Raw genomic sequence first — 23,345 nt, 5'->3', positions numbered from 1 at the left:
AACAAAGCCCAGTTATTTTTAAAAAAGCACCTTTGGGTCTGTTGGCCTAGATAAGAGAATTCAATAACCCAATTGCAAGATAAACAATAATGTCCAATTCGAGCAATAAAGTAGAACATTAAAAATATGTCTGGTATAAAACGTATGAAAATCATGGTTCGATTCTGGAACAGACTCCTATGCAGATGTGTATATACAAGCATATACACATAAATAGACCCATGCCTACTCTTCTAGATAGCACAGAAAAAGATAGATAGAAAAAGATGGGTATCTTTTTCTATTTCTCATAATTGCCTACATTCATTCATTCAGGAAAAGGTGGTTTCTCATTTGAATATCATTGGGCTCCAGCTACCAGCCCTGGTTGACATATTTGCATCTCACTGTTTAAGGAAGTTGTGCAACATTCTCAGAGACTCTTCCCATCCTGCTTACAATCTTTATGAACTGTTGCCTTCTGGTAGAAGATACAGAACAATTAAAACTCAGACCATAGGTTTTCTGGATAGTTTTTATCCCAGAGCTATAATTGCACTTAACAATGAACTTAAGGACCACCATCAATGACAATTGTTGGACAATATTACTTGGTCTGATGTGTGGATGCTTGTGTTTTAAGGAGGTGGGGAATTTTGGTGAGTGGGGAGGTGTTTGGGAATTATCATGTGTGTGCATGTTGAGTCTGGTCTCTGGTTGTTATGTGAATTTCACTGTATGTATACTGTGTATATACATACAATGACAATAAAGAAGTCAATTCAATGTCTCCCTTTATAAATTCTGACATATTACACTCACTCCATTATTTCTAAATTGTCAGTATAGTAAAGAATCCATTTTTTTTAATGAAAAGTCTTCCCACAATGTTATTATTAGTAATTGTCACAGAAAGAATGTGAAGGATAAGTTGCTTAATACAAATGAAAATTTGTAATTTTGGAAACTGTTTTGATTTTTGAGAAATGTTTTGCTTAGTTATGATTTCACTATGTGCCATTTAAAAACACTGTCAGAAATTACATTTTCTCATTAATTACCAAATCTGATTTTCAGCAAAGAATCATTATAATAGTTCAATCAATTTGTGTGTTAAAGAAGCAAATATGATAGCAATAGCTATAAAACTTAGACATATAGTATTTTATAGTGCTTTATTGTAGCCCCCTCTAAGTGTTTTACGGAGTCAGGAATATTGCCTCCAACAATCTGTGTCCCCACTTTACTGAACTTGGAAGGATGGAAATCTGAGTCAATTTTGAATTGGTCTGGATCAAACTCCTGACACTGAGCAGAGTTAGCTTGATGTTTATTTAAAATGGTGATTCAATACAGCAACTGTGGGATGTTCCTTTGGAATCTACCAGGTCTCCTGATTAATTTGATATGCATTTTCTAAAGGGCAATTCCCTTATCTGTTTTTAGCTGTAGAGTGCTATAAAAGGATCAACTTCATTTATTATTTGTTATTATCAATGTCAGATAAGAATAAATGAGAGTAAATAACTATAATGGTATATGACCATGACCTTGGGAGATAAGAGGAATGCCCTCACCCTGGTCAATTGTCTGGCAAGAGGCAACTTGGTTTACCAGTGTGAAAAAAAAAGAACATGTCTCTGACAAAGTCATCTTCCTTACTCTATAGGATATCAAGCATAAAGTATCATTTTATGATAGTCAGATTCTTGCAAAATATTTCGAGTATCATACAATGATACGTATTTTTGATTTTACTGAAAGAAACCCAAACCCTTGGAGGCACTGTTCTTATCTATGCAACAGTGGTTACCCAATGAACCTTCAACAAAGGCTTCATTACAAAACTTCAGATCATTTGTATTCTTTGAGTCTGTAATACATTATTGTAATGTATGTATGTATGTATGTATGTATGTATGTATGTATGTATGTATGTATGTATATATCTTTGGTTATTCGGGTTTTCTCCCGCGTAAAATTGGAAGTATCTAGGCGACGTTTCGATGAAGTCTTATTCATCATCTTCAGGCTTGTGTCTTCGGCTTTGTGCTTCTCGGAGTAATGTGAGCTTGCAGCTGCTTCTTCCTTTTAACTGCTAGTGGGGATGTGACTTGATTGGGTGGGGGCTTGGCTGTGTTCTGATTGGGTGGGGATATGTTCTCATTGGTTGGGGGATTGGTTGTGTTCTGATTGACTGGGGGGGGTGTTCTGTTCAGGTGGGGGCTTGGTTGTGCTCAGGGTAGTCTTAGTTGCCGGGGGATTTGAGCTGGTGAGCTGTGATCCTGTTGTTTGGCTTCGTGTTCATGGTCGTGCCACATCTTCATGGTGGGCAATATATATATGTATTTGTTTTTGTAGATTTTCATGGGTATAGGTATGTAAGTCTAGGTGTGTTTGGGTCTTTTCCCATGTAAGATTAAGAGTATCTTGGTGACGTTTTGGTGAGGTCCCACTCGCCATCCTCAGGCTGGTGCTTTCTGCTTTGCACTGGCACTGGGAAAATACCCAAACATAGCTGAATGCCATATATATATATATATATATATATATATATATATATATATATATATATATATATATATATATATATATTTCATATTCTTAAGTTTTCGCAGGTATTTATATGTATGGTATTCAGTTTTGTTCAGGTATTTTCCCATGCCATTATAGTTGTGTTTTTAAAGTTGTAGCAATGTTTCGGCAGAATCTCATCTGCCATCATCAGGCTTCTGTATAGTGTTTGTCTGTTCAGGTGGGGGCTTGGTTGTGCTCAGGTTAGTCTTAGTTGCCGGGGATTAGAGCTGGTGAGCTGTGATCCTGTTGTTTGGCTTTGCGTTCGTGGTCATGCCACATCTTCATGGTGGGCAATATATATATGTATATATTATCATTTGTAGTATATGTCATTGCATTATTCAAATCAGATTAAAGGTTGATTCTCTAGGGCCAGACATAGATAGACTGAGAAAAATAGTCTAGCCATGTGTTCCCAAAGAGTTGACACTGACTTGATAGCCTTACTCAATCAATCAGTGTATACATCAATGGTGGCAATTCATTTATCTTACCAGTTTGGGAAAGCTTAATTGTAGCCTGTTCCATTTATCAATTGCATGCTGTTCAGTCTTAATGGAAATAAAACCTTTGTATAAAATTGAGGCTGCTGGATTTGGTCTTCTCTGACCAGACTAACAATGTCTTATCCAGGAAGAAGCACTTACAAAGACTTATGTTCATCCTTAACAGCAATAACAAACGTATCTGCCTTATAGGTCAGATTTTGTTGTTGTTGTTGCATCTGTCAATGGCAAAGGCAACTAAGCTCCTGCCAACATTAAATTTGCCAGTTTCATAAAGTAGCCACATATAATTATTTTTCTATGTTTTCATATAAAATAGTTTTTCAAAATACTGTAGGTGGAAATGAGACTGTTGTATTAGCATGTACATCTATGACATAGAAAATGAGAATTCTACAGTATATTAACATTTCCATTAATGGCATTGCATGCATTAGTGTTCTGATCCATAAGAAACTGCATGTTTTACCTCTTTAAGACTTTTAAAAATTAAAGTCGCCTGAATCCCAGAAGATCACCAAATATCAGATTTTACTAATTTTATCAAGGTCTCTGTTTATGTGCTCTTATATGAGTGTATTAAAAAAAAATCAAATAAGTTTCTCACAAGTCATGTTTTGCTTTTCTGGAAGAAGGTGAATCATGTACAGTGGCCAACCTCTGAATTAGAGTCATTTTCTTATTTACTTGGGAGATTCCTCAGCCATATTAAGAACATAGACACTCTGAAATCAACCAAAAGTAACCTGGAGCAGTTATACAACTTACTGATTTGCTGTGTAGATTGTTTGTGATTTATTCATTTACACTTATGAATCTTTGTATTTATAAACCAAGATTTATTGAAGGTCTGTTCTTAGAGATTCTATAACTGATGAAAAAACTCAAGATGCTCACATTTACCCACTAAAAGGAATGTGTATATGAAGTGATGGATGCTTATTCTTGCATAGAAGGACTTTTTAAAAAAATCTATAATACATTAATCTGGACCATGGGAAAAGCTCACGCAAGTTATGAATATATGAATATTTAATGTATTCAGTAATAGAGTAATTATTTGAAGTGTTAAACTCAAATTATTAGAATGACCAAAATTGTAAAACCTTGTCTCTGCTCAAATTTGGGTTTATATGTATAATCTGCAAATGACAGATTATAATTGCTCTTAGTGATTAAAACTTTAATGCTTTATACAGCCTGTGAGAGATGATTTGAAAGCTTTAATTGCACATAATTATTTCTTTCTTTGCATTGCAACAATTTTTGGTTTTACACTTATATCAGCACAATCCAGAGCATTTAATAGTGCTTTGGTGTTCATTCCCACATTCTGTATTTTATAAGTAAAGTAATTTTGACATGAGATGTAGAAGAAGGCCATTAGTTTCATAGGGTGCTTTCTCTGATATGCAAATGGTGCAAACATGTATTCAAACACATCAATTTTGTTTTTGCAGGTGCAAAATCCTATTAATAAATTGTAATAATGATTTTATGGTACATCAATAGAAACACACAGAGATGCATTAATAATCAAGAAGAAAACTTTGAAATAACTGTATTTCAAAGAGCTGTAAGGGACTGAGAATGCACTGAAAAAGTACAGAAATAATCATTTGAAAAGGCTGAAGATTAATCTAAAAAGGTAGAGGTATTGTGTTTTGAGAAAGCATAGCCTTCTTCTAAAAATTATGAACGTTGTCGAAATTGTGGTATGTATATTGAAAATTATTGATATGGACATTAGTTTCCCACATGTCCTAGTAATATTATATTGTTTTCAAGGATTAGGTTTGTAGTTTATAATCTTCTTGGACTCCATATTACCTGTAGAACATGGATATTTTAGTGGTGGATTTATCAGTTGTGTTGGTGGTGGCTTTGTATTTTTATCAGTTGAGGCTAGTAACTAAGTATATCTGTTCCTAAAAGGAATAGACCAGGCCTTTGTTAGCCATATAGTACGGACACCCATCTAGACAAGTCCTGTTCTGTTCTGCTCTGTTCTACTCTACTCTATTCTGTTTTGAATTCTTAAGAGTTGCAAAATAGACAGATACAAAATGTAACTAAAGTACTATTACTAGAAGCAAAGCTTTTCAGTAAGTTTACATGAGTTGTACTGATTGCTGTTGGATTTAGGATCAATCTCCTTATGTTCTGAGATATTCAGAAAGTTTACTATGAGGTTAGATAAGTGATGAACATGAGAAGTAGGCCTTTTCAGAAAGAAAGAAAAAAATAACTTATTTTAGATGACTTCCTACTTTTGAGTAAAATTTCTTTTCATCAGCTTTGTTTTTATGCTATATAGAAAATGTCTTTTCTCTCTAACATACTTTCTACTTTTCATTCTCAATTTGCATTGCTGTTAATTCTCTCAGAGGAAAATGTATTCTGGCTGCTAAATATTGACAGAACACAGAGAGATGGGGGAAAAAAATCTTACTAAGCAATCTCTATAATGTAGCTGAAGGTCTGTTCAGAATAGGTCAAGTCCTAGTTGTAATTTCTGAGAAAAGTGATAGTGAGAAGTCAAATTCTGAAGGGCTGAATTTAAAGTTCTTTGCATAATTACGCTTTCACAAAAATTAAAGGAGACTAGATCCTTGAAAGCATTTTGTTGTATGAGATAGACACTGTTCTGAGATAAAAAATGGAAGCTTTTTAAAGACACATTTCTATCCATTATGGGATTAAAAAGAAACCTGCATGCTGCTGCTATACTCTATTATATTTTCATGTCAGGTACAAGGTATTTTTTTCAACTAATTTAGGGCCTCGGCAGTCTTCTACAGCCATTACCACTGTAATTGAGTCAATCCATGTCTCTGCTGGTCATCCTTTTCTTTTTCTTTCCATCTTTTCCAAGAATATGAAAAATGGGTCTTCATATAATGGTCCAAAATATAACCACTTGAGCCTGATCATGGGTATCTTGGCTGAAATATTTGGATTGATTTGTTCTAGGATCAGTTTGATACCCTGGGTATCAATGTTCTTCTTGACTTTTTCCCAACACCAGTGTTCAGAAGTGTCAATATTCTTTCTAGTTTGCTTCTTCAAAATCTACTTTCATTTCCATAGAGCAGGGGGTGTCAAACTCAAGGCCCATGGGCTGTATCCATCCCATAGGGTGCTTAGATCTGACCCAAATGGCCACCCTGGAAACACTGAGGGACCAGCCCACGGTGCCTCTGCCAGGGAAAACGAAGCTCGGGAGGACTGCGTACTCCATTTTCACTGGCAGAGGATTTCAGGAGGCTGTCACAGCCAGAAAGGGAGCTCAGGAGCTCATTTTCGCTGGTAGACTGCTTAGGCAACCACAGGCACACCCAACACAAGTGACGTCAAGCTGGCCATCCCCACCCTGGCCACACTCACCCCAACACCCCAAGGTCAAACACAAACCTGATGGGGCCTTCAATGAAATCAAGCTTGACACCCCTGCCATAGAGCATCACAGGGAAAACCATTGCCACAGATTCTAATATGGTCTCTCTCAATATTGATTTCAGCATATGCAGTATATAGAATAAATTAGTAGAGAGTATACTTCTTGTCACACTTTTTTTGCTGGATGTAGAAATAGTCTGTTTTTTGTCCTGTGTTCGGATTTCACATAAGAACAATAAAAAGTCTTGAAATTCCCATTTTCCCAAGGATATTCCATTATCTGACATGGTCATCACAATCAAAATGTTTTGTTTTTCAGTTTTCGGGCATAGCTTAGTTAAAAATCTTCTTCTATTATAAATCTACATAACAAATCTGCCAGATCTTGTAGGGCTGATGACAAGACATATACCTGAGCCAATATCTCTTTTAACAAATTAGTAGAAAACCCTTCTCTGCCATTTTATTTGAATCAGCAGATAATTGCATCGCTGAAATTAAGCTGGCTGTTGATTGTTTGGGTTTGTTGTCAGTTGCCAATTGCCAATTGCTATGCCAGGATTATTAATAGACAACAGACATATCCTTGTCCTACATATTAACATTAGATTACCTGGAAGGTAAATGGCTGCTCTTCTTATTAATTTTCCTAATAGTAATCAGGGGAAAAAAATCATGTTGCCTGTATTTGGCCATTCAAATCAATCCACACAACACACAAGTATCCTCGTGTTTTTTGCTCAGTTTAACATAGTTATCATTTGGAGGAGATGGTACAGAATTGGGAACATCACTATCTCACTTTTAATCACATGTTGACTAAATGTGTAAAAGGCCAAAATATGGAATAAGGCATATTAAATTCAGTGAGGCTTCATTAAATAAAATCAAGCTTGGAAATGTACTGATAAGCATAGGCCTGGCATGTATTTGTTAATATCAAACCAATTAAATTAGAAGATTAGAGCCAAAGTAGTTCAACTGAAAGTAACATTGTGACCAACATTGAATGCAAATGTTGAAGAACTAGGTAGGAATTAACCTTGTCAAATAATAGATGGATTCTACATCTATTCATCACCATACTTCATTAATGTGTTCTGAATAACAAGTTGAAATCTTTGCTGTCAGCTATAAAACAATTGTTCCATGAGCCAGAGATAACCAGACCATATTTCTTGTGTTCAATTCAGCCTAATATTTTTTTAGTCTTTTTACTTTTGCCCCATTGAGATGGATTTATTTTACATTGACTCTGGAAACGAGATTAAGAGAATGCCTTACAATGCCAGGATGTCCTTTTTGTTGCCACTGCAGGGTTTGCAGCTGATATTTACTCATAGTTCCCAGAGAGAGAAATGTCGCTATCTAGGATCGAACTCACAGCTTCCTGATTGTGAAGCGAGAGCTGCACCTCTAGGTCACTGCACCATTCTTATAAGACCCAAATATGGCTGTCTAAAATATGTGGCACAATAGAATGGAAGCAAGAGGAGAATGAGCAACGTTAGACTCCAGTTCTTAAGACAATAAGGGAGAAGAGAAACAATTGAGAGGGGAATAAATTGTCTGTTTCATTTTGTCTTGCTTCTCACTTTTTTGCATATTATAAAATTATGCTGTGGAAAAAAAAGATGCTAACAAAGCTGATTCTTAAAAAATTTGATGAAGTAAGCCTGGTTTGTATTACTCTCTCCTTCCAGTAGTCCTTAAGTTAATTATATTTGTTGTACACTAGTAGACCTGTTTCCAAATACTTTTTTTTCTAATGGATACTTCACATTTGTTGTTTTTGATAGCGGAAGATGCATGCGGAGGAACAATGAGGGGTTCCAGTGGTGTCATCTCTAGTCCTAATTTTCCAAATGAGTACCACAATAATGCAGACTGTACATGGACAATTGTGGCAGAACCTGGAGACACCATCTCACTCATCTTTACAGATTTTCATATGGAAGAGAAATATGATTACCTGGAAATAGAAGGTTCTGAACCACCCACAATATGGTAAGTGAAATCATTTGTATTAAAAATGGCAAAAAATTCCTTCTGGAAAATAGCACAAATGTGTATGATTTTTCCATGGGTTCGTGTAAACATCCTATAGATTTTATCTGAACAAGACTTTTAGAGAGATTAGGTAAAACAATATAAGGAGTCCTCAAATTATGTGCCCAATTTTACAACCTTTATGTCATGGTTGTTAAACAAATCACTGTGGTTGTTACAATGAACTGTGCAGTCATTAATCGAATTTGACTTCCCCCATTGGCATTGCTTGTTGGAAAACCAGAAGTTTACAAGTAGCAATCATATAATCCTGAAATGCTAAAGCCATTGTAAATACATTGCTTGCCAAGTGCCTAAGTTTTGATCATATGACCATGGGAATGTTGTGACAGTCATAAGTGTGAGAACCAATCACTTTTTTAATGCTGTTAATACCTCAAATTATTGCCAAACAAATTATTGTTAATCAAGGTCTACCTGTAGTTGGAATTGGATAACTGAATTCTACTTGAAGCTGTTTGTTGAAGTTTAGCAATGTCATTTTAACTTTGCTTCTGTTCTGTGAATATTTTTTGGACTGGATATGCTTTTGTACGTTTATTTTAGAGTTCATTAAAAAAATATTACTACTTTTTTTTTTACTTCTGTGGGTGAGCATGTGATATAATTTAATTATTATTTGTAACATCTTACTAAGTGACTATCTACTTCACTGTTTGCAAGACTGTGTGCATGTATGTAAGTATGGATAGATAGATAGATAGATGATAGATAGATAGATAGATAGATAGATAGATAGATAGATAGATAGATAGATAGATAGATTTCATAGTAGCCACTACACCATGTCTAGTATGAATGTTCTACTCAGTGAAAGGTGCTATTAATGTTGGACTGTTCTGAAAATCTGTGATCAGTTTTAGTTCTATGAATGAGCTGAGATTCTAACCATCAGCTTAATCAACTCAATTATACTGTATAAAACATCTACCCATATGCTAGATAAATATCCCAGCTGCGGTCTAAAAGATAATTAATTGTTACTAATTAGATTGACTTTGTATACTTTAATGCTTCTCCAAGATAACAATGCACATCCTTTTTAAAAAAAAATGAAATAATGATAAAAGAAAAGTAGTAGGGTTATTTTCTAGACTTCTTGTGTAGTTTACAGCATAGATATGCTAATAGTTTCTTGTCTACATAGCCTAGGATTTGGGAAATCAATTTCAATTTGATAAGTAATTTGATAGTGATTGGGTTTATGTAATTTTGCAAATTTCAAATTTGTGCCTAGTTCCCCCAATTGTGTTTTGTATAACATGAATCAGAGTTACATTTTATTATTATTTGCTGATTAAAGAGGTCATAACAGGCTATAATGTTGTTGCCATTACAATATATTCTTATTGTATTTTTTAGTATATTTTTTTCATATTAGAGGGATAAAAGAAAGACTTGTTTTGATTTTTTTCTTTTACTTTCTAAAAGATTATAAATGTATAGTTATTATGATGTGATTGTCATTGGTTTCACTTTTCAATTCATATGAAATCTGATGTTATCAGTTATTTGTGCTATATTTATTGATCTCTAATGTGCCAAATATAAAAGAACAGTAAATGATTGGTGATACAAATGGTGGCTGCATCACAAATGTACAGTTTGCTTTTCAAAGAATCCTATCTAAGTTGACTTTTAATTATTATTTTTTAAATAAGGCCATACTGCATATAATATATACTTAATTTGCAAGTATATATTATTGTGTGGTATAGAATTAAGATATTTATGTTCTATGGAACAATGTTATAACTGAAACTGACTGACTAGTGAAATAGAAGTAAAGTTTTGAACTGTAAAGAACTGTTGATTAATGAATTGAATTGTTTGATGAATGTAGGCCATTTTTTTTCATCTTATTTGGTCAGTTATTATGTATACAGTATAATAGCCTAAATCCAAAATCTTGGGAGTCTCATTCAATGGGACCCACATTTTGCCTGAGATTGCAAAAACCTAATTACCTAATGGAAAACCTAATAAAATATAAATGTACCAATAGTTACTAATCAGAACTACACAATTATTAATATACATATTAAACACCCATTTTAGTTTTCATAAAAAAAATCAGGAATCTAGTAAGGGGGTACAGTGGGACATTGGCTTTAATGGTTGATACTCTTGGGCCACAGATGGTTGGCACTCTGGCAGTTCAAGCCCATGTCACCGCATTGCAGAGTAAACTCCTATCATTTGACCCTAGCTCCTGCTATGGTGGCCCGGGACATGGCACAAAGGCAATATAGTCACATAAGTAAGAAAAGTCCCTTTAATATCTCCAACTTTGCCCCCAATGTCCAGGTACCTTCATCTGGAGAAAAAAACTCCCCCAAGAACAGTCTTCAAATGAAGGAAATTCAGTCTGAAAACAAAGTACATATAAACTGTAAATAAAAATCCACACAAACCATGCTGCAGCAATTAACTGGACAGATAGGATAAAGAATTGCAGACTTCAAAGGCCAACAAAACACACACAGTTGGGAAGACGCCAGAAACCCAGATAAGCCTCAACCATAAAAGATAACTCACAATTTGCTTCCCATGAGTTGCTGTGTGCAAACTCCCTTTTTAAACTCTGTGTTCCCAGCTGCAGCTAATGAAGAGAATCGGGACTCTTTCCTCCCCCGTAGGCCATGTTACTCATGTTGCTCCCTTCTTTGTTCCTCCCTGCATGCCCTAGGATGAAAGGGGGATGGGCCTGGATCTTCCTCTGTATTCCCTCTGCCTTGCTCTACCTCTTCCCTGCTCTGCCCAGCCAGACTTTGCCCTTCCCCAGTTTCTTCCACATTCACCAGAGCCACACTCCCACTCTCTGTCAGCTACTCAGCCCCTCCCTTGGAATCAGATTCCGACAGGGGCATGACACCTGCCCACCTAGCAGTTCAAAAGCATATGAAATGCCATTAGATAAATAGGTACCACTTATTTAGGAAAAGCCAGCAGTGTTCATGTGGAAGCAGGAGCCAGTGCTGGACCTGCCTATATGCAAGGCAAGAAGAAAGCCTGGATGACTTAATATCCCCTATATGCTGCTAGCCGGCAGGTGCAACATTAGTTTTCCCCCATGGTATATCTTGGTATTGTGCATGCATTAACCAAATGAACTGATGGTGTTGGGTTACCAGAACTACTCTGTGTTATTTTTTAAAAATGTGGATTTGCCTGGTTATGTACGTCATATGCTAAAACAAAATAAATGAATAAATTAGGTATCTAGTACTAAACTATGAGTTAGCTTTACTTGTCATTTTGACAAAATCAATTGCACAGATCAAATCTTTGCTCTCAAAGGACCGGCTGAAGTGGGTAATATTAGGCTAGGCAAAGCATGGATAAGATAGATTTCTTATTTCTCAAAATGTAACGATTTCACTGAGCTCTTTCTAATGGAAAAATTGCACTGGAAGTGAGGACAAATAGAGTTTAGGTGAGAAGAATGGGGATCTTCAGATCCAAGGTGCTATGCAGGGGTGGGATTCAAAATTTTTAACAACTGGTTCTGTGGGCGTGGCTTAGGTGGTGGGCATGACTTGGTGGTCATGTGACTGGGTGGACATGGCTTGGTGGTCATGCTATTGGCTGGGTGTGGCCAACTCAATATCGCTCACATCGAGGCACACATCTCTTTCCCTGGCCTATCATGATTGGGGATGCTGAAACAGTCATAAGTGTGAAAAACAGTCATAAGTCATTTTTTTCAGTGCCGCTGTAACTTTAAATGGTCACTCCACACAAGCAAAGTACCAGCAAAGGAGGGAAAAAAAAAACCCGGAGAAGTTCCTGAGACAGGAAGTCTAGTCCTGCCAAGAATGTAATAAGGATTAACGGAGAGGCAGTTTCTGTAAGCAACACCAGAATGTTTCCTTCCTGCCTTCCTTACAGGATTAGGCCAGTAATTTCTTCTAACAACCGGTTCTTCGAACTTCTTAGAATGTTAACAACTGGTTCTAGTGAATAGGTGTGAACTGGTAGAATCCCACCCCTGGTGCTATGCATACTTTCAGTTTTAATGACTGTTATAACAAGATTATTCACATCACCACTTAAGTGAGTCAATTATCCATGGTGAAATGATTCAGATTTGTCAATGATTTCTCACACAATTACACTGTTTAGACATATATGTAGCCTAATTATTTTAAAAGCCTAATTTACTCCAGTCATTAGTGGGATTAAATATATATATATATATATATATATATATATATATACATCATTTGTCTTTTGTACACCAATTTGGTGACTTTATGCTATACTTGAAAAATGTGTTGTTGTTTTTTCTTCATTTTTTAAGAATGGAAGATGTTTAGATAAGTGAGATTGGTAAATATATACAGATCAAAACAGTTTTGTTTTCCAAGTACATTGTATAAATTATAACACAGTATTAAAATGTTAATTTAATAATGGTTAATGTGAAGTTGCAGATTGAAGGAGCACTCTATCCTAAGCTTGTCATTCATATTGTGGGATGAGATCAATGTATTGTGTTATGCAAAAACACCTCACCATATGTTAGGGAAAAAATAGATCTACAAAATTTAATTAGCTCAGATTTCTTAATTAGATGCATTATGTTAATATTTTTATCCCTTTAGAATAGTATTGAAATTCAACTTCTAATTGCTTATATATGAAAAGAATACTCTCTGTCAATGAAAGCTTATGTGTTGTTTTACTTTAGATAGAACTGATATTTTAAAATCCTATTAAAACTAAATGCTGGATTAAAAAGTTTGTTGTAGATGATATTACATTTTGAAGAGCTACTCTATTCCGATATAAAAATATTTTTTAATGACATTTGCAGACTTCTAAATGATAAAAGCTTTCTTTCTTGGGTAGTTTGGATAAAAGATTGTCTAAGAACAAAGCTTGCTATTTATCCTGACCTCATCTTTGTCATTGTTCCTAGACTGACAATTTTACTGTCAATCTAGGCTGAAAATTCAAATGGGATGTTAACAATACAAAATATAATTATATATAATAATATTGCAATATACCATGGTAGGGTCATAATTGGGAGTAGCCACTTTTATATCTGAATTGCCACAAATCATATTCTGATTCATCAATAAAGCCTGCTATGACAGTCAACTGCATGTTAATTGAATGCATCAGATGACAAGCAATATCTTTATTAAAACTGGTATTCTAAATATTCAAATCAGTCCACCATATAATGCTTTATATACTGGGAATATATGGAAATATCCCAAAATAATTTTAAGTTAACTTTTCGGGTTAGTGACAACATTTAGAAACCTTCAAAAACATGAATATTCCTTCTTCTTTGCTTCATTGTTGTCCAATTTTAACTTCCATAGTATTACAAACAATACCATTGCTTGCACTATTTTGATCTTTGTAGATATTTGATCTTTGTAGACATCACAGCATCTGAATATCTTTTCTAAGGCTTTCATGACAACTACATCAAGTACTAGTCTGTGGTCCATCTTTTGGTTTATTCTGACATCCAGTTGGTTTTCTTCCATTTCTCCATATTTGGCAGTCGTTTTTCCCATTTATCGTCAATGACTTCTTTAAGTCCATTTCAAACTTTTTCTGGTTCTCTATCATAAGATTTATTTTGCATCGGTGATTGGAGTAAAAACTGATGAGCACAAGATTATGTAATTGGTGCTATTCAGTCATTAACTGCACTGTAACCAGCATTGTTCTTGCTATACTTTTCCTAGCAATAGCAATAGCATTTAGATTTATATACCACTTCATAGTGCTTTACAGTCCTCTCTTAAGTGGTTTATAGAGTCAGCATATTGCCCCCAACAATCTGAATCCTCGTTTTACCCCCTCAGAAGGATGGAAGGCTGAGTTAACCTTGAGCTGGTAAAACTCGAACTGCCAGTAGTTGGCAGTAAGAAGAATTAGCCTGCAATACTGTATTCTAACTACTGAGCCAACATGGCTCTTTCCTAACTATAGGAAACTATAGAATTATATAAAAGCAATGTCATTTATTTGTTTTTTCATATTCTGAGTTATTAACAGGGTAATCTAACTGAAAATATTCTTTTTTTAATTTTTATCCATCTCCTTCATTCAAGCTGTAAATATATTCCCAGTTCCTTTATTTCCTTATCCAAAGCCTTTTAGTACTCAGATTTTATTCTTCTCTTCTGGCTATAATATTCATCTCCACATGAACTAAGTATAATTTATGGTCAGTTTTGGTAATCTCTTTTTTGTTACCTGGAGATGAAGTCCTGAAAGGCAATACATAGCCAGTCTGCAAGGTCTTATTGAGTCTGCACACAGATGCTTCTGTTTCCTTCAGCAGGGTATCATTTACCATCATGTCACAGCTGTTCTTTCTTAAGATGCTTCTTGGATTTCTTCAAGGTCTATTACAGTGTCAGTAGCAAGTTTCACTTAGCCAGCTATTAATTGTCTTTGGAGAGAGAGGGGGGGACCAATTCTGGTTCCTAAGTTCTGCTGACACCATGTCCTTTAATTGCTTTACTTTTATGGATCACTTACTTCCATAAAGGGAACATTGTTTTTTTTCCCTCTATGCTCTTCTGTACTTTTGGAGAACTTTAGCTCTCTTGTCCAAGAAAATTCTCATTTTTCTTGATTCATTGCAATGCACAAACTCCTAAAACTATTTCACTTTGCCTTCCACTAAGGACATATGTTTGCAAATGTTGCATTATAATTCCTCAGGCAGGAAGACAAATATTGTACACCCTAACTTCCAACATTGTTTACCCAGTCACTTTCTATAGACAAAATTCCACACAAAACATCTTTGTTATGAGTTCCCTGTGGCTGCTTGTCCGTATAAAGACTAGCCTTATAAGGGCTTGGGTGGGGATTGAGATGAGGAGATGGGAGGATGTATACAGTAATTATTTTGTATCTGTCAAGCAATTTGAAATTTCAGGACTGAAGCCACTCTGGGAACTTGCCTGCTCATCAATGCTGAAATGCTACCAGTTCGGCCTGATTCGGCCAAACTGGCAGCAAAAATTGCTATCAGTTTGGCCAAACCAGTTGTAAAAAAAGCTTCAATGATCAGCTGAGAGAGAAAGAAGAGAAAAGTGCAGGATCAGCCCTCCCTCTGTACTTTTTTAATCCTCTCAGCTGGTGCAGAAGAGCCTTAGCTGGTGTTTGGAAAGCTGTACAGACACGTTAGGTGTGTGCACACACATGTATGAAGTGTGCAATAACCGAACCAGTAGGGAAACTGGTAGAATCCCACCATTTCTGCTCATGCTGCTATCAAGATAGGAGAACAGTGAATATTCATCAGTATTCCTACGCGGGAAGAAAGAATTAAAGCAGCAAAGTTTTAAATAACCGCCAAGTACTTAAACCACAAAACAGAACGCATAATTTGCAGTGATATAGCCAAAGTGCTCCTTTCAGGTTAAAAAAAACCAAAACAATAGAAGATAATGACTATGTATTAATTGCATTTGTTTTGTTGCTGTCAAATATGATATGCTAGCAAAAGCTGTTTTAAAGTTAGTTTACATTTTATTTCAAGTGTAAATAATTCTGCCCATTTATTTGTTTTTAGAATTTAGAGACAATATGACATTCAGTTTGTGCTTTTTAACACTCCTTAGCACTAATGCATTTTAAGTTCTTAATGTCAATCCACATGAACTATACAAAAATATCCTTCTGACTCAAGCAGCAGTAAAACAACATGTTTAATACTCTATTGAATCTACAGCATGCCCATAGGAAAAAGAATATATACATATATATATATATATATGGAGTAGTGTAAGGCCAAAGCCATGATTATTAATATTCAAAGATGAGAAAATACAGATCTTGAATTATGTAGCAAAGAAGTTTAGAACGCTGGGGATATGTAAAATTAAGTTGTGATATCTTTGGTGATTTGCTAGTCAAAGGGAAAAAAAAAACAATCCAAACACATCTTCTTCGACTACCTAAAGTAATTCACTGTGTACGAGAAGTTTGCAGCCCTTTCAGGCACATTGAGAAAATACATGCCACATATATTTTCTTGGGAGTGTCCTATCAAATTCTGTATCATTATCCTGCACTAGAGACAAACAACCTACTCTCCAATAACCAATTTGGTTTCAGGAAAAAACTATCCCATAATCTGCAACTCTTACACTGCAAAAACATATGGACTACACAACTCGATCAGGGCAAAGCAATAGACGCAATCTACATAGACTTCTGTAAAGCCTTTGATTCAGTGGTACATGACAAACTACTCCTAAAACTAAAATCTTATGGTATCTCTGGACAACTGCATAACTGGATAGAAGCATTCCTGTCAAACAGACAACAAATGGTCAAAATTGGGAGTGTCCTATCAAATTCTTTACCTGTCAATAGTGGTGTCCCCCAAGGCAGTGTTCTAGGACCAACTCTCTTCATACTCTACATAAATGACCTCTGTGATCATATTAAGAGTAACTGCGTTCTTTTCGTTGATGATGTAAAGCTGTTCAATACCACAGACAATACTGCTACTCTTCAAAAAGATCTTGACTATGTATCAGAATGGTCAAACAAATGGCAACTTCAAATCTCAACAAATAAATGCTCTGTCTTACATATTGGCAAAAAAAATCAGAAAATAAAATACAAGCTGAATAGTCAAGATCTTGTTGATGATCCAAGCTCTGTAAAGGACCTTGGAATACTCATCTCTAATGAACTAAGTGCTAGAGCCCACTGTAACTACATAGCTAAAAAGGCATTAAGAGTTGTTAACCTAATCCTACGTAGCTTTTTCTCTGGTAATATCACACTAACTGGAACATACAAAACATTTGCTAGACCAATACTCAAATACAGCTCATCAGTCTGGAACCCACATTACGTATCTGATATTAGCACAGTTGAGAAAGTATTTTATATACTTATACTTTTATAAAATATACTTTATATTTTAATTATACCTATTATCTTGTAAGCGATTGACAAATCAAAATAAATAAAATAAAATGAACATATTCTGTGGAGGCATGGGCACACACAATAATATCAATTTATCAAAGTGGAAACAAGTTAGCAGCCTCCGAGGAAGGTTTTCGTTATCCTAAATTTTCTCCCAACATTCTAATCTTCACGTTTTGAAAGTTGTTATGATGGGCCTGTCTATACTTACAATGCTTTTCTCTGTAACACTCATTGCAACTGAAGTCATGGAGCATCCGGCTGGGATCAGATTATTGTGGAAAAAAATTGTGATCTCAAAGAGTTAATTCTGACTTTATTACACATAATCAATCAACCAACGGGCCTAAAGAAACTTCTTGATGGTGCTGGAAGCTAATGCATTTGTTTGGCAATTATTCTTATTTTCTTTCTGTCTCTCCTCTTCTCCTTCTGTATTTAAGAATCTTAGGAAACTAAAGATACAGATTAAAAACAGAGGGGGAAAGATATTATATTATCATATCACATTATATTACAGCATTTATTATATTAGATATATTATTTATATTATGATATTATAGTGATTTTGAGCTAAATGGGTAGATGTGGACAGTATATCACAGCATTTTATGTTTATATAAATATTCCATCAGTGAGTTTCTTGGCACTTATAAGAGAAATGTTTCCAACTAAGTCATCATAAAATATTTGGTAATACATGAAATAATAGAGGAAAGGAAGGGAATAAATTTGTGTACATAAATAGAGATTTATTCCCAATTTAATATTAGCATTTCTTTTGTTCTGTGATAACTTAGAAGAAATTTTCATACATTAATATTCTGTTTATCATTGTAAGTAACAGTTTATTTCAACAAAATATAGAGAGAAGCAACAGCATTTTGGAACCAATTTCTCTCTCTCTGTATGTGTGTCTCCCTGTTTTCCTTCTGATATTATTTTATCTTTTTAAAAGGATGCTAGTCTTTGAATCTATGCTTTAAATATGAATAGCAAAGAATAGAATATATGCCAGATTCATAGAAGAAGCATCCCTGTATCAGACACTATACTGTAGCCAGAATGATTTCATTTGAAAGTCCTTATTTTTGTATACTATAAATATTATGCAAATATGTGAAATCGCAGTTAAAATCTGAATTAACTTCATTCATGCAATGTCTCCTCTCCTCTCCTCTTCCTTCTGCTTTAATATCCAATGATTCCATCCTCTGGAAAAGATCTGGGGGAAAGAGGAAACTACGGACATAAACAGTTGTCTAATTGGAGTAACTTAATTCATCAATAGTTACAACTATCTGTATAAAAATGAATGTATTGCCTTCCTTCCTTCCTTCCTTCCTTCCTTCCTTCCTTCCTTCCTTCCTTCCTTCCTTCCTTCCCTCCTTCCCTCCCTCCCTCCTTCCCTCTTTCTTTCTTTCTTTCTTTCTTTCTTTCTTTCTTTCTTTCTTTCTTTCTTTCTTTCTTTCTTTCTTTCTTTCTTTCTTTCTTTCCCCATAAAGTTGGTCACCCATTTCAGAAAAAAAATGATTCTGGTAGGCATACTACAATCAATCAATACTGTGGGGGTGTGTTTGTGCATGTGCATACAAAACAGGGAGTCTGGAACTACAGCATCAATCCTAACTAATCCCTAAATCCAATTTAATGAAGAGGTTCTCTCACATCTGGGGACCAGTGGTGCAATACCACTCAAAGCTGCACAACTTCTGGTTGTGCTTCTGTCATGTTGGACTGGAATCCATGATCGTACGTGATTTCGCTCCATGCTCTCTTGTTGGAGAGTCCCAATTGAGACTGGAACCACCCTGGAGGGGTGGTGAAGAAAGGGGGATCTACTGGAGGGTTGAGGAGAGCCACATCTCCACTCCCTGACAAGGAAAAACCCCTCAAAGACGAGTGCTGCAGTGGTCTAAAATGGCCACCAAGAAGACGGGAGGCAGTTCAGGAAACTAAAACTGTGCTGGAGTGGAGAAGTTGTGAGCGGTGTGTGAACCAGGTGAAACACATGGACATTAAGATACCCCAGAATTAAGAAATGAAGAAATTTTTAAGAAAGATTGTAGAAGCAGTGAACAGAGAGACAGAGAAGAAAATTGGAAACTGGTGAAACTGGCTTTGCATTTTGAAAAGCACTAATTTGGACGTGGAAAATTCAGAGAAAATATTTGACTATAAAAGACTTGGAAATTAAATTGGATAATTATTTGGATTTTGGCACTAAATAGGCATAATTAATTGCTGGAATTGAATGTGTTAAAGAGAAATAATAGCTAAGAATTTGAATTATTGAAAATTAAAAGCCTTAAAAAGGAGCGGAAAAAAGTGGGGGGAAAAAAGAGTGGAACTTGGACATAACTGAGAGTGCCACCTAATGGTAAAGGAAAAATTTCAGTGACTCTTTGAAAAGTGTTTGGTCCTTTTAAAATTGGAACTTGACATGAAATAAGAGGAACTTCATCATAATAATACAGAAACCCTGAAAAGTGAAATACTAGAATACTACAAAGATAAAAAAAGATATGTGAATAAATTACCCTGGGATTACTTGGTGATTTTGGGGAAAAAATGGAAAAGGAATTAATAGAAGGAACCTGGAAACAAAGATTCATGGACATTGACCGTTGAAAATAAATATCAAAGACTCTGGGTGAAATAAATTATCGCTTTGGGCATTAAAGTCAGCTGGGGGACCTTGGGTTAATTACATTCTCTTAGCCCAACCCACCTCACAGGGTTGTTATTATGTAAAAAAGAGGAGGAGGAGGAGGAGGAGGAGGAGGAGGAGGAGGAGGAGGAGGAGAATATTGTGTAATTTTGCTGCCTGGGTTATTTATTAAAATAATAAAGGGGAGTATAAAATAAATACATTAAAATGTGTATTTTTTTTTCTTACCACTTGCCTTAAATTCATCAAATTCATTTTTTTGTATTTTTTATCATTTTTCTATGTTCTGCATAAAAAGCTTAAAAAGATCAGGAGACTGTGAGTTCTAGCCTTGTCTCAGGCACAAAGCTAGCTGGATGACCTTGACTCTGTTCTTCTCTCTCTTAGATTATTCAGGGTTGTTTTTTTTTTTTGCATTTTACTGGAAAATCATGTTTGATATTTTTATTTTTTATAAATGTAGCAGTTGTGCCATTCCATAATGAGCACTTGAAAACAAAACTACAGTATATATATGAACCTCTCCAAACTATTTTTTTATTATATCTACCTACCTGGCACTTCATTAAGCAAGTTTTTCAGTGGAGACAGAGATGATAGTGTTAAGTTCGGATAATGAGAGGTTGGACCAGGGCATGGTGCAACAAATACTTTATTAGAATAATAAAGGACTGAACGTGCTTGCCAAGCCTGGAAATGGCTCGCAGCGATCAGCGACTGGTTGGACCCCGCAGCCTGCTTTTATAGCTGGCTGCTGGGGAGAACCAGCCAATGAGAGGGGGCAACCGCCCCCGCAGCACGAACGGACCTGGGTGGGAACTTCTTTAAGTTCCAGGGACATAACACCCCTTTCCCCCAGATGCGAACACGCATAGTCTTTAAGGTACGCGGGAGGCTTATGCTGGCGCCCAGAACGGCGCAACCCCGGGGAGTTGTCTGGTAGTTCAGAGTCTGCAAAGGAAGGTCGGACCGGTGGTGTGTCACGAATGCGTTCCTCGGTCAATGCCGGTTCGGGACTCGAAGGGCTGGTCACTGGGGATGTGCTTCCGTTGACTGGTTCGGACTGGTCAGCCGTCTGGTGGTCACGGTCCGTGTTCGGGCTCCCCGGCTCGGCTGCAGGCGTTAACTGGTCACCGGAATTGATGCTGATGTGGGGTTGATGCTGTCGCCTCGCACCGGTCTGCAACCATGAGTCACTGCTAACGTGAGTGTCTTGGCGCTTCCGCAGCTGATCCAGGTGCCTTCTCCAGATCCGGCCATCCTCCAGTCTGACTCGATACGACCTGGGTCCGGTGATGGCCACGATCTCACCCGGGATCCACAGTGGGTCTCCAGCGAAGTTCCTCGCGAACACGGGTTCCTGTAAGACAAAATGCCTAACCCCCGATGTGGAAGCGAGGGGAGAGTCAGGGCAGTAATGTGGGTGAAGCCTGTCCAATACAGTCTGCAGGCATCTACCCATCAGGAGTTCAGCCGGGGACTTATTAGTGACTGTGCACGGGGTTGAGTGCTGGCTCAGCAAGAAACGGGAGAGTCTGTGGTGCCAGTCTTCCTTGCTGAACCTAGCTAGAGCTTCTTTAGTGGTCCTAATGGCTCTTTCTGCCAGTCCGTTACTGGCAGGATGAAAGGGAGCCGTGAAGATGTGGCGGATGCCCAGATTGGCAGCGAAGCGACTGAACTCGGCAGATGCGAACTGGGGGCCATTGTCGGAAACAATTGAGTCTGGTAGCCCGTGCGTTACGAACAGGCGAGTTAATACCTTGGTAACCGCTTGCGTGGTGGTTGTGGATAGTTGTGCCACATCAATCCATTTAGAGTAAGCGTCCACGACCACCAGGAACATTTTGCCGTGCAACGGGCCCGCTAGGTCGATGTGAATCCTGGACCAAGGTGCGCTGGCGCTTTCCCACTTAGTGGGTGTGGCAATTGGAGGGGATGGACGGGATTCCTGGCAGGGATGGCAGGAGCTTACCCATCTGATGATGTCATCGTCGAGGCCAGGCCACCATACGTAGCTGCGTGCTAATGCCTTCATCCTGACGATGCCAGGGTGGCCCTCGTGCAGCGCCTCCAAAACTCGGGTACGCAGTGAGGTCGGGATGACCACTCGTGTGCCCCACAGCAAACAGCCCTGCAAACTGGATAACTCCTGTAGGCGGGTCTTAAAAGGCGTGAATTTGGTTTCAACATCACTGCCCGGCCACCCCTCCTCACCCAGTCCAGTACCTGGGCGATCGTTTTGTCTGCCTTGGATTTGGCGGCAATGTCAAGGGCAGTGATGGGGAGGTCCAGTTGGGTGACCTCAAAGATAGCATTGACCGGGGCAGGATCCTCCACCGGAGCAGGCAGGGGGCAGCAGCTGAGGGCGTCTGCGTGAGACAATGTTTTACCTGGACGGTGTATGAGTCTATACGAGTATGCCGCTAGGAAAAGAATCCACCTCGTCATTCTAGGAGACAGGACTTGAGGGGTCTGTTTGTCACCTGCTAGTAGACCCAGGAGAGGCTTATGATCCGTGACCAGCTCGAAAAAGTGGCCAAAAAGAAATTCATGGAATTTCTTCACAGCTGTGACAGCTGCTAAAGCTTCCTTATCGATTTGGCTATAATTGCGCTCTGTTGCAGAGAGCGTCCTGGAAAAAAAAGTGATGGGGGCCTCGGAGCCATTGGGTAGCCTGTGGCTTAACACTGCCCCAATTCCAAAAGGGGATGCGTCCACTGCTAGCACTAATGGAAGGTTGGGGTCAAACTGAATAAGGACCGCCTCCGACATGAGTAGTGATTTGACTGCGCGAAAAGCGGAGTCTTCCTTGTGTCCCCAATGCCACGCCGATTTTTTATCCAAAAGTCTGTGCAGGGGTTCCGCCACAGATGCTTTATGGGGCAGGAACGACGTGTAAAAATTCAATAGCCCCAAGAAGGCCTGCAGTTCCGCTTTGGAGGTTGGAGTGGGTGCCTCGTGAATTGCCTTAACCTTGGACTCCAGGGGGTGAATGCCTGAGGCGTCAATTTTATAACCCAGAAAGTCCACCTGTCTAGTGGCAATGGCACATTTTTCTTTTTTTAATTTGAGGCCATGCTGTCTGAACCTCTCTAACACTGCTCGAACTCTCTGGAAGAGTTGGGGTCTGTCCTTGGCCGAGACTAGGATGTCGTCGAAGTAGGGTACTACACCAGGGAGGCCCTGCAAAATCCGCTCCATGAGGGATT

General features: G+C 37.4%; 1 protein-coding gene across 1 annotated transcript in view; it reads left to right on the top strand.

Annotated features, from left to right (window-relative positions):
• Window positions 1-23,345, top strand: part of CSMD3 (CUB and Sushi multiple domains 3) — a 646,074-nt gene that overhangs the window by 223,041 nt on the left and 399,688 nt on the right. The window contains exon 5 of the mRNA XM_087931634.1: window positions 8,261-8,468. Coding sequence (XP_087787760.1) covers window positions 8,261-8,468 — 208 coding nt within the window. The remainder of the gene's footprint in view (window positions 1-8,260; window positions 8,469-23,345) is intronic.

Source organism: Pseudonaja textilis, chromosome 3, assembly GCF_049901715.1.
Source record: "Pseudonaja textilis isolate UNSWEBS1 chromosome 3, rPseTex1.2, whole genome shotgun sequence".
NCBI classification, from domain to species: Eukaryota; Metazoa; Chordata; class Lepidosauria; order Squamata; family Elapidae; genus Pseudonaja; species Pseudonaja textilis.
The sequence above is the reverse complement of the archived record's forward strand: the minus strand, read 5'-3'. Positions and strand labels throughout refer to the sequence as shown.